Consider the following 12,329-nt stretch of genomic DNA (forward strand, 5'->3'; position numbering starts at 1 on the left):
GCTTTGGTGCCCCCATTGCCTCTGTGCCAGGTCCCTGTGAGCTCTGCCCTGACTGAAGTTTAATTCAGAGCATCTGGGCAGTGGCATTTTCCTAATGTGAAATTATTAATCAGACAAGGAAAGTGCATTAATTGTGATGACATGCTACATCCAGCCTCCAGGCTGCAGTGGGGCACAGGCAGGTCTCCATCCTCTTGCCTGCCGGAGGGATGTCAGGGTATGGCCAGAGCTCAGGGACACATGCGACCCCTGAGGGCATGTGAACAGTGATACGTGGCACCTCCCCATCACAGCATGGGTGCCACATAGGGTGGTGAAAACCATCTCCTTTACATCACCAGGGGTCTCCAGGGGTAGGCACCCCCACACACACGTTCTCAGGATGTCCCAAAGGCCAGTTTTTGGATCCCCCATCCCCTTGGGGAGGCAATGCTATGGCCTCAGGCCCCAAGGCAGGCTCCAGGGTCTCTGTGTCCCCCTCACTGCCATCCCCACATCCCCATCACAACCAGCACTATGGATGAGAACAGGCAGCCAAATTCACCCACACCCGTCAGAGGGGAAATAACACCCAGAGCTGCCAGTCATCATGAAATGATCATTTAATGAAGACGGTCTCTCCTGGTGCATGTGTGTGTGCGTGTGTGTGTGCATTTTGTCTGTGTGAGCTTTTTTTTATCCCCTCTATTATTTCGGTTTTTTTGATTCTTTTTTTTTTTATATATATACATCTATAAAAAATTCAAATACAGCATGTCAACAGTGGGTATACTAGGACGTACGGTATTAAATACTGCGCATGGGTCCAGGCAGGGGCAAGAGGAGGTGTCTTTACAAAACAGGGCTTGGGGCAGGATGGGGAGGAGAGCAGAGCAGGCATGGGGACAGCCGAGGACAGCGGGGAACAGCAGGGGACAGGTCTGCAGGGCTTCAGCTTTAAAGGCAACAGCAGAGCTATTCTGCTTTTGTTGGAGAGTGAGACAAAGACGTCAACGGGGGGGGGAATTCCCTGTATCCAACATGGTTAAAAGTTTGGGGGTGATGTGGGGATGGGGTTGGGGGCAGTGAAGAATCCTGCAGGTTGCCGGGGGGGGCAGCCAGAGGGGCAGCTCTCCCAAGTGCTCAGCAGGGGCGGGGGGGGGGTGTATCGGTGTTTCCTTTTTTTTCATTAAAACCCTGCTAGCTCCCTGCTCCCCACCACACTTGTGAAAGCCACCAGTTCTTCCCTCCATCGTCCCCTTGGAGGGGACCAAGACCCCCCACCCATGCACCCCTCCAGATTCACTGCACGGTCGAGAGCTTGGGGAAGCGAGTCCGGTCCTTGGGGAACCCCCTTCTGCCAGAGGAGGGTACAGCTGGGAGCATCATTCCCCTCACCACCACCCCCATTTTCATATCCCCTTTTCTCGGTGCGCCGTCACTCTCTCTGTCACCCATCTGGGCAGCGGGGGCGGCGGGCACGTCTTTGGCATGGGGGGGTTAGCTGTATGAGTGGGGTCCTCAGCTGTGGCACAGTGTCCGGGCTCGCTTCGCCTTGCTGGGAAAAGAGGGGCGGGGATGGGTGGGACAAATGCGTCTCCTTGCTCCGGGCTGGGAGAGAATTTCGAGGCTCCCCAGGGGACGGCAGCAGCTCTGTCCTCCTCCGAAGCGATGGCGAGAAGCGTGATACGTCCTCAACGTGTGCAAAATCGAAGAGATAAGAGACTCAACCCGGGAGGGGGGGGCGACAAGGCGAAGGTGGTGGTGGTGGTGGGCGGTGGGAAGGTGTCTGCGCTGGGCTGCGATGGATGGACAGACGGGGATCTGCGAGCACAGAGAAGATAGGTCACTGCTCCAGCTCCAGGCTCATCTGTGCCGAGCCACCAAGGGGGACACACCAAGCAGAATTTCACCTTTTTCCACAGGGAAATTCACCCCTTCCTAGAAGCCAGGTGCCTAAACACGTCACCTCCACCTCCTCCTCCCGGGGCTGGACCCTGCCCATCCACCCCTGGCTGCGTGCCACTGCCTGTCCCCTTGCCTCTGCTGACACCACATGTGGAGATGACACAGCTGGAGGGGAGCACAGGACCCTTTGCACACATGAGATGCCTCACGATGGCTTCTTGGGCACTGAAGAATGGGTGGCACGTCCTTTATCCCCCAAAGTGACACATGTGGTGGCTGCCAGGATTACTCCCCCAGTCACTGGGCAGAGCGGGGTACAGTGAAAGGACATGGGGGGACATGAGACAGCAGCCCTGGCCTGGAGAGAAACAGGGCATTTTGGGCTCTCCAGGCTGCCAGCTCCATTCTAAGCCAAATGCATCTTTGAATTGTATGAGCTTGGACAATTTTTAGTCTGTCACTGTGCAACGGCCTTAGATTTCCATGTGGTTTTAAAATACCAGCAGTGGGGAGGGGAAAGGGCTGCTGAGAATGAGGCATCAAAGACTGACCCCTTTGCAGGCTTTGCAGAAAATGTTTGAAAAGCCATTTTTGAGATCTCCACCAGAACATCCAATCTGGATAAGCAGCCAGATTTGATGCATTTACAAAAAACTGCAAGAAACCCCAAAATGGCTTTTTTCTCAGTGCCCTTCACCCACAGCCTGGTTGGAACATCCCCTTCTCAACCACACTGGAGTCCCTGGGGTCCCCATATCCCTGCCCCCACCCTCCCGGCATCCACATCCCATCTCTTACACTGCCAGTTTGGGACATACTCACTAAATAAAGAGGATGCCATAGGCAGCCACGACCAGTCCAGCTGTCCAACACACTGCCACGGCCCCGCTGCCCACCACAGCCCCCTTGTCGCAGATCTTGGTGGTGGGGGGCGGCATGAAAGAGGAGGTGCTAGCGCTTGTTGTCTCTGCAGGGAGGGAAAGTGGATGGCAAAGGGAGCCCTGGTGCTCCGGGTTGCATCCTGTATGAGCAGCTCCAATCCCTGGCCAGTGGGGACATGGCATCGCCCCATCCCAAAATCGCCCCTCCCAGTGCCATGCCAAACTAGGGCTGTGGTAAGGGGATGGGATGGTGAACCAGGGGATGGTATGATCCATGAGACTTTCCTTGCTCTAACACAGGACCCAGTGCTTGGAGAGGCTCGCACCACCAGGCAGAACTGGGCATCCCTCCCCGCCCCGCCCTGCTCAGTCAGGCTACTCTGTTCATTAGCTCTGTGGGAATTTTGGCTAAGAAGTCATGATGACATGGCCACAAGTGCTCAGCAGAGAGCATCCCTTGCCCAGGGAACATTCCAGACATGGCTGAGACTGTGGGGCTGGTTTGCAGGGCTTGTCCTCCTCTATACAGGATCAGACGGGTTGTCTGTGTCTGCAGAGGGCTGCAGGATTGCAGGGAAGGCTTGTATGGGCAGTCAGGCTGGGGCAGCTCTGGTCACATGCAGAGGGTCTCAGAGTGCCCCCAGCCAGACAATCTTTAGTGGATGCTGGGGGCCACAGGTGTCTGCCTCAGCATCTGATTTCAGACTCCACTGAGGTGTCACAGCAAGGCTTAGCCCCAGAGCCAGGCTGTCCCACATCAGCACTTCATGGCTGCAGCCAGCTGCATGCACAGGGAGGGACATGTGTGCGAGGGACACCTGTGTGAGGGACATGTGTGTGCCTGCACTGGGAGCTGGTAGGCACCATGGGAAGTGGTTTTCGCATTAGCACGATGCAGGGGGATATAGAAGTGAACCCAAAATTCTGACACCAGCACCCCTGCAAGGTGTGCCTGCATTCCTTGTGGGGATTTACCCCCTGGGGATGAGGGGATGCAAATCCCCATTGCTGCCTGAATCCTCAGGTGCTTTACTGGGTGCTGTTTCTGCATGGGAGTGTGCCTCTGTGTAGGAGGTACCACCACCCACCAGCAGTGGGGCTTGCACATACTGCATCCCCATGCAGAGAGCATCCCCAGGGCCCACAGAGGTTTGTGCACAGTTCTGGCTTGCACCCACATGCTGGGGTCTGCATGCACAGATGAGGTAGGGTTGGAGAGTGGGGGCACTGAGCACCCCCCACCCCACATGGACACCTGGCCACCTCACACACGTGGCCCCAACTAGAAGCCTGCTCGCTGCCTGCCTGCCTGCACACCAGCCAGTGCTTCCCCCTGCCTCACTGCCGGTGCCAGCCGGGGGAACTGGTGCAGGGTCTGCTCCAGCCCTTCTGGGAAATGGAGGGCTGATAACACCCATTTGGACACAGTCCCAGCTCTTTCCTAGAAACAGAGGCTTGTTAACTCTGTGGCTTTTATTTCAAATTGGCATCACTCCGAGCCATTGTGTGGGGTCAGAGGTGTGGAGGGGATACAGCTCTCCAGGAAGGCTGGCAAGGGGCAGCGCTCCAAGGAATAATAATAATAACAGCAACAACAACCACCACCACCAAATCTCAGCCTTGTCACACCCCAGGAGTCCTGCAAGGAGGATGCTGGAGCCAGGTGAGCTGAGTCAGCACCCCTCAGGCCACAGTCGCACCAGCTGCCAGGGCCATGGGTGGGGGGAAAAGTGTAGGGTGAAGGGCTGCGGCATCCCCGGGTGCTGGGGGAATTTCCTTGCCTGGGGACAAAACCTGCATAGAGCCGCCTGGGGACAAAACCTGCATAGAGCCAGATGGAGCCGGGGGGGGGGGGGGGGGGGGGGGGGGCGGATCCTCAGACAGGACTCATGGGCTCCCCCTACTATGGGCACAGCCTGTTTGTACTGGGAGGGGGGCTCTCACCTGTGACCTGGGCCTCCGTGGTGAGGTGCTTGGGCTCCTCTGTCCAGGGGGTGGCATGGACAGCCACGCTCCAGTCACTCCATGTGCCGATGTCATTGTCTTTGGCTGCCACCTGGATGATGTACTCCTTGCCAGCGTAGGCATCTGTGATGGTGTGTGATGTCCCATCTGAAAGCTCAACCTGAGGGCAGCGGCAGTGAGAGGAGGGTGGTCAGAGGAAGCCCCAGCAATGGGAGGCATAAGATGATCAGCATGTTTAGCTCAGCTAAGGGATGACAAGACTTTACCAGCACTTTGGGAAGTGCTATGGGGTTTTTGGCAGAGGCGTGAGCCCCTGACAGGGATGCAGGGGGAGAATGCTCTAGCTGCAACTAAGCCGAAGGGCTGGTGAGACCCCGTCCTGCTCCCAAACTCACAGTGCTGGAGTGGAGCAGCTTCCTCTAGAGGTCACCAGAAACTAGCAGATACGCGGGTGGGCTTGCCTCGGACATGTTAGCGTGGCTGCGAGCAGACGTCCAGGGCAGTGGCTGGGGTGGGTGCACACGCTTTCTGGACATCACTGCCAGTGCTTGGGAAGAAGCTTCCCCCACCAGCACATCTCTAGCCACCCTGCTCCTGGTCCTACGGCTGTCCCACCGGCTTGGTTTGCATCCCTCTGGCTGGGTCCTTGGACAGCTATTAAGCCACGTCCAGCTGTCTTTCCTTCCTAGAAATATTCCCTCTGTACTATTGCTGCTGCTGCCTGGGCCATGGCATGTCCTGCCATCCTCCTGGGGACGTGGCTGCTGGTGCAATGGTTTAACCCCAGGCTGTGTCCAAACCTTCTGGGGATCTCTGATCCACTGGGAGCTCGGCTAATGGACAGGCGGATGCAGGTGTTCAGCAGAAATGCACACCCATCACACAGACACCAGTGAGGAATCACGCCTGTCTGACAGAGGAGGGGGGCTCAACACCCGGATGACCTTCCAGGGACTGAACCAGGCTTGGCCTCAGAGTCCTTAGGGTATGGAGGGGACCACAGCAGGAGCATCCCACAGAGGCAGTGTGGGAGATTGCCCTCCACCTGCCTCTGAGGCTAAGGACCAACACACTGCCAGCTTCTTTCCCCCTCTCTGATGCCTGTGCATGGCATGGGGGGGGGGCATAGGGCACCCTTTGTCCTTCCCCTGTGCTCTGGCTGACACAAATCACCTTCTCTCCAGACACATCTGGATAATAAAGATGCTGGGGAATGAGGAATGGTGTGGGTCTGACACAGCCCACCTGTGAGTGCTGGTGCCCAGCCAGGGGCTCATACTTAAGCAGAACAAGTGACACTTCATGGGTAGAGGGAATTTCATGGTGCAGCCTGCATGGGGACCTCCACATCTCCCCAGCCACCCAGGAGGTCAGCCATAAGATCCCACTGCCCCAGGGAGCACCATCAGCTGAGTTTTATTAGAATCTCAGTTCAACAACAGGAGTAAGATGGAGCCAGACTTCTGCCTGGTCCTTGATCACATCCCAAAGCCCAAAGTCAGAAAAGCTCCACCATTGGGACGCCCAGGGATACCTGGGCCAATGCACCTGCAGGATGAGGCTGCTCTGGCACTGTGGCTTTACACACGCAGGGATGGTGTGCACACCAGGGACGGGTGTGATAGCCTGGCCAGCAGGCAGTGTGGTTAATCTCATCACCTTGCTGCTTGCAGGGTTACCTGAAAAGTAGGAACCCACTCTGAGAAAGTCCCAACCTTTACCCAGTCCCCCCAGTACATCATGTGCAACTGCCTAGCACAGATTTAATCCCTTTGGCATACAAACCACAGCCCCCCCCTGGCTTTTACAGCCCCTCTGGGGGATCCCTGACAGGGAGGGAGGCACTTTTACTTTCTTGCTCTGGGTGACAGTCTTCCCTTCTCTATTCCCTCTCCCAGCCGCACACCCAGCCGGCTGCTTGGCACAGCAGGGCCCTTGGGCTCTGAGTTCCCAGCTGCTCACACTGCCCAGCCTGAGCCCGGAGAAGCCCTGCATCTGGAGCACATCTGGAGGCAGGCCTGGATGGTCCCCCCAGCAGCCGTCGGGGAGCAAAGGGCCTCCTGTGAGGCGCAAAGCTGCTACCAAACCTCAGCAGGTGAGCAGCGCAGAGAAAGGCATGTGTCTGCCTCATTGCTGCAGATTTTGGAGCTGGACGGAGGGAGGCTGTGTCCTTCCTCTCCTCCCACCACCAGCTTGGGCCTGACACCCACAGCGCTGGTGGGATGCAAATGGTTGATGCCTGTGGCTTCACTGCAGGGCTTGTGCCAAGCCAAGACATGCCTAAGCCCTAAACTACCATTAAGCAAAAGCACTGGGACAACTGGTCCCTGAGTCCATCTCTACCATCCAGGGGACACCTTCCCACCGCACTGGGGGTCTCACCATTGGTTATGACCCACTGGCATGAGGGCAGCTATCTGGGGGTCTTGCCAAGGGCATCTGAGGTCAAAGCCTGCTCAGAGGGAGTGTGGCATGGGGGGCAGTGACCTCAGGGGCTCTTTGCAGGGTCTCCTTGAGCTGCCAGCATGCCAAAAAGCCTGAGAGCAAGCCCTGGGTCACAGGTGCTGCCTCCTGTCCAGGTAACAGGGTCAGGCTTAGAGCAGTCCTGTTTAGCAGCTCACAGATCCCCAGCAGAGTCTATACCAGGGAGGTAGCTGCTCCTATCCTGGGGCTGGGCACAGCCCATCCTGCAGGAAAAGGGGTTTGGACCATTTCACTTATGAGACAGGTGAAAACTGAAATCCTGTAAGGTCTGGGCAGAAGGGAGGATGGGGAAAAGAAGATGAGGAGAATGCCAGTCCCTCCTGCAGGACATGGCTGTGCATCCTCCAATCCGCTGGGGGTCTTGGCTGAGACACATCCCACGAACCTCACCAAGCTCCAGCCTTTCTCAGCCAAGGACCAAAGCCCGAGCTGGATCAGGTCCTCAGAGGTGATGGGCTCTTGGCACCCACTGCTGCACCCAGAAAAGCTGAGGAGAATTCTGCACCCTCTTGTCATAGGGACACACCTTCATGGCCCAGGCATCCCAGGATGGGTTGGCAGGACAGGAGACCTGCCAGGCTGTGAACCACCTGGCCCATGCAAAGAGCCACACTTGGCAGAGCACCTCCCCACAGCCTTGTGGCGCGCTGAGGCTGTCCCTGCCACCCAGACCCTGGGATTCATGTCCCTGCCACCAGATCCAGTTACTGCTCACAGACGCACTGCCTGCAGGCACAGTGGGGTGGGATGCACGTGCAGGACCATGCACGCCACACAGTGGGGACCCGCCTGGATGGGATCACCCCAGAGCTCTTTGGTGGCATCCACCAATTTGGATGGCAATGCCAAGGTCATCAAACTCAATTAATTCCTAATGACAACTAAATTAAATGAAACCTCACTGGGTGAGCTGCCAGCCCCCTGCAAGCCTGTTACTCCCAGCTTGGCATGTGCTGGGCCAGGGGTGCCTTGGAAGTAGGGAATGGGTACAGGACTTGGAAAGATGCTGGGGTTATCTAGCTGGTGTGTGGTGCTCTCTAAGTCTTTCAGCATCTTCTGAGCCCCCCTGGCTGCTCTCTGAGCCCTGCAGCAAGCAGGCTGCATGCAGGCTGGCCTCACTGGCCTGGCCAGGCTGGTCCCACTGGCCTGGCCAGGCTGCTGCTCCATCCAGAGCATTTTCTCCAGCCCAAAGAGCTGTCCCAGCTGAGCACTTCCCCTTGAGAGCAATTCCCTCCTCTCCCAGGCCACAGCCAGACTGCAGCTGAGTGTTTGCAGATGGGTGGTCGAAGGCACAACAGGGTCAAGGCTGTGCCTTGCCTGGAGGGGGATATTCTCCCAGGACCCAGGCTAGAAGACCTGGAGGACCTTCTCTGTAGGACCTGGGAGGATGCTGCCCTAAGCTTCTCTTTAGACAGCAGATGAAAAGTGAAGGCATAGATGACAGCACTCATCTGGCCCCACACACATGATCTCTGCACGCAGCACTTCTGACTGGGCAGCTGGGGGACACATCCAGTATTTGCCATGTGGGTGAGAAAGTCCCTGGACGGGTGCCCATGGCTCAGCACAGAAGTGCAGCAGCAGATGGGAAAGCACGTGGGGACTGGGTCCAACAGGACATAGATATGGAGAGCTGGGGGGGTTGGGGGGACACTGGGGAGGTCGTGGGGAACGGATGGACATGCAGCATCAAAGGCAGAAGGAGAAATTCCTTAATCCGTTGATTAAGTTGAAGGAAGGCTGCACATGGTAATTTTTTGGCTAGGGGGGTTCTGCGTGTCATTGCCTGCTTTTGTGCACCTGCCAAAAGCCACTCCGGCTGGTTGTGAAGCACCACCCAGATTAATGAGAGATCAGTAGCCAGTGCAATGCAGAGCTATTAGCAGAGAGAGAGAGAGAGAGAGAGAGAGAGAGAGAGAGAGAGAGAGAGTGAGAGAGAGAGAGATGAAAAAAAGCCCTTGAACCCAGTAATGCAGCTGACAGCTTGCCGACGACAGTGTGGGCTGGGATCCCATTCCCTGCCATGGCCACATATCCCATCAGCCTGCCTGGAAAGGTAACGGGGCTGTCAAGGGACACCCAGTGCCCCGCTCACAGCCACAAGCACCAGGATAAGCCGAGGGGTCAGTGCCACATGGATGGTATGGGGACAGACACCCAGGGCAGGTGGAGGGGAGGACTTCCCAGCACTCAGCTTTCCCCCCGTCTACGCTGGTCCTCTCTGCACATGTGCTAGAGGGCTGGGGACATCCACAGCAGCCATCCACACCAGGCATGGAGCAGGGGACATCTACGTGCACCCTTGTCCCAGTCCCTGCCTACAGACTGGTGGCAAGTGCTCGGCACAGCAGGAGTTAAGAAAGCTATGCCTCACTCTGGGTTCTCCCTGCTCCTGCTGCCCCCAGCCCACCCTGCTAGAGTGCCCCAGCAGTAAAAAAGGTCAATGTGCTCAGTTCCCACCCTAGCTCGGTTCCTGGTCCAGCATGACCAGGTAGCAATTACTTGCAAGCAAAGTGATGCACAGGCAGGTCTGAAGCCCAGATGGCATTTGGAAGGTGATGGGGGAAAGAAAACCTCAACCCTCCCTGCCCCAGCAGCTGGGCTGGGGGCTGGCGTGTGTTGGAAGGAGGTGGAGGGAGAGAAGGGGGGATCAGATGCCTCCTCCTCTGCATCCCACATGAAAATGTGTTTGCCAGCTCCCCTGTGGCGGCAGTGGCTCTGCTTTCCATTTCTTGACACTTTCCTGCTCCCCAGCACGGCTCCCAGTGTGGGAAGGGGATGCTCCACTGCCGTGAACTAGCAATGTGGGGATGGGGGGGTTGGCAACCCAGTGGGCTCAGTTTCACAGCCTCTTTTCCCCACTTGTGGCCAGATCCTGCCATCTGGCTGCAAATGAGTTTTGCAGGGACTCATGCTACACATGTAGCTGCTGTTTCAGGTGCCTTCAGTCCCAGTGATTGCAGGGGGATCATGGCAGGCTCCCATCTGCCCTGGGGAACAGGCTAAACCAAAAGCAGGAATAACCCCCAAGCAAGCCACCATGCCGGTGGGAAGTGCAGGAGGATGGCTGCAAGCAGCCACTGCAGCGCACAAAAAGACGTCGCCAAATGGAAAAGAAATGTTTTCCTTTTTCCCTTTCAAAGCCATGTCTGGAGAGTAAATAGGTCTGACATTCATTACTAATAAACGAGCCCCCACATACCTCCTCCTTCCGCAGTGCCGCAGGAATCAGTTGGGCTAACCCCAGACAAAACTTTCTGCCCAGACTCTGGAATAACTAAAAGGTTGGGGAAAGTGAATGACACCATCCTTATTTTCTGCCAGCTGGGCAGTGGAGAAACCCAGCAGGGTCTGAGCTGTGGTCTCTGCTGTCACACCCCCACAGCAAAAGCTGCTGTGCTGCTGCTGCACATAGCTCATCCCTGCTGCCGGTCTGGGAGGATGTGTTATCACAGGGCTCCTCTGCAGCCTGGGTTGTGTCACACCAGATGTGGCTGAATGGCTCCCTTCTGGCTTAAAATAAAGACCATCTTTGAAAGCAAACATGTAAGATCATTAATAATGGGACTTTTTCTCCGGATGCGCCGTCCCCTCCTGCCAAGTGACAACTGGCAGAGCTTGCTTTTGCTTGCGGCTGTGGGGAAGACGGGACCAGGGATGCTCGGGGTGCTCAGCACCAGCTCTAACCCTGTTTAGTGCTGGCATCTGCCTCCCACAGATGCATTTACCATGCTGATGCAGTAGGCTGGCAGTGAAAGCAGATAGGTGCAGCTTGTGCGTGGACATCACGGGGCAGGGGCACTTGCCTGGCATGGTCTGCACGTGGGCAGGAAAGACTAAATTTGATGTTGCCATCCTACCTACGTGTATCTGTGCAAGCATGCAGGTGAGTACACGCACACAGGTGTGTGCATTAGTGCCCTGCAGCTTAGTTGCACCTTTACGGCTGCCTTTGGAGGCCTGATCCTGCCAGGTGCTCAGTACTTTTAGGTCTGATTTCTAGCTGTTCCCAAGGGGGATGAGAGCACCCAGATACTGCCAGCCAAGGATCCAGAGCCCAGCCCCATTCCTGGAGCTGGGAGAGATAGAAAAGGTGATTTCTGAGCATTTCCCACCTCCATCCTCCTCTGGGGCACCCTCTGCTCCAGCACTCCCTGTCCCATGCCATGCTGCGAGTGATACAATTACAACCTCAACATTTTGCTCCCACTTATTAATTTCTTTTTTTTTTTTCTTTTCCTTCTTTTTTAATCACTGACTTTGCAGCCAGGAGGAAAAGGGAGAGAAATGCTGCAATAAAAGTTATCAGGCGTGAAGCTGTAACCAGGCTTGCTCAGGGTGACCTCCCTGCCAAGGTTGCCTTGCAAAGAGGGGGAGCGCAGGCAAAGCAGCAGAGTCATAGGGACGGTGCAAATGGGTGCCCAGAAGCATGCCCGCTGCAAAGTGACATTGCTGTCACACCGGTGGGGACACAGCTGCAGATTGCGGTAGCACTCATTGCCTTCCCCAGCTCCATCCCTCCCCCTTGCCTGTTGCTGGCAGGATACGCACTAGCACACACCCTTCGGCTAATTCAGGCTGCTGCACCAAGGCAGGAACTTCCAGAGACTGCCTGTGAAATTCACCTATCTGACTGAAAAATGTTGCTTGGCCTTGGGAGATGAGCCTGAGCCCACCCTGGCAGCCACCCCCTGACACGAGTGATGGTGACCAGCCCAGTGGACCATGCCTTCCTCACACCAACAAACCCAACCACTAAATACTTGGCAATACCCACAAATTGCCCATTCCTGTCCCCAGATCCCCATCACTTGCCTGGATCAGAGCTGCTCAGCAGCAGAGCTGGCAGAGATGCCTGCATCAGGGGCTCTGTGGCCCCAGCTACTAAAATCCCAGGATGATGGAAGCACCTCTGTTTGGTTTTCTGAAGAGGGATGTTTCCAGCCTTTGCAAATGCTTTTAGGCATGGCTCTAACGCTTCCAAAACAGAAGACGAAGGAGAGAACCCAACCACATTATTAGCTTTAAATATCTCATGACCTTTTACTGCAAATCTCAAGATTTGAGGCACAGCCTGCCTCACGGTTCGTTAACATTTCATGTTGTCAGCGC

General features: G+C 56.2%; 1 protein-coding gene across 2 annotated transcripts in view; it reads right to left on the minus strand.

Annotated features, from left to right (window-relative positions):
• Nucleotides 1-578: 578 nt before the first annotated feature.
• The window catches only part of CNTFR (ciliary neurotrophic factor receptor), a 209,866-nt gene continuing 198,115 nt past the window's right edge, over nucleotides 579-12,329 (minus strand). For both annotated transcript variants that reach the window (XM_055791562.1, XM_055791561.1), the window contains exons 8-10: nucleotides 4,713-4,893; nucleotides 2,710-2,854; nucleotides 579-1,803 (exon numbers count right to left, since the gene is read on the minus strand). In XM_055791562.1, coding sequence (XP_055647537.1) covers nucleotide 1,803; nucleotides 2,710-2,854; nucleotides 4,713-4,893 — 327 coding nt within the window. In that variant the 3' untranslated portion in view covers nucleotides 579-1,802. The remainder of the gene's footprint in view (nucleotides 1,804-2,709; nucleotides 2,855-4,712; nucleotides 4,894-12,329) is intronic.

The sequence above is a fragment of the Falco peregrinus genome, chromosome Z (assembly GCF_023634155.1).
Source record: "Falco peregrinus isolate bFalPer1 chromosome Z, bFalPer1.pri, whole genome shotgun sequence".
NCBI lineage: Eukaryota > Metazoa > Chordata > Aves > Falconiformes > Falconidae > Falco > Falco peregrinus.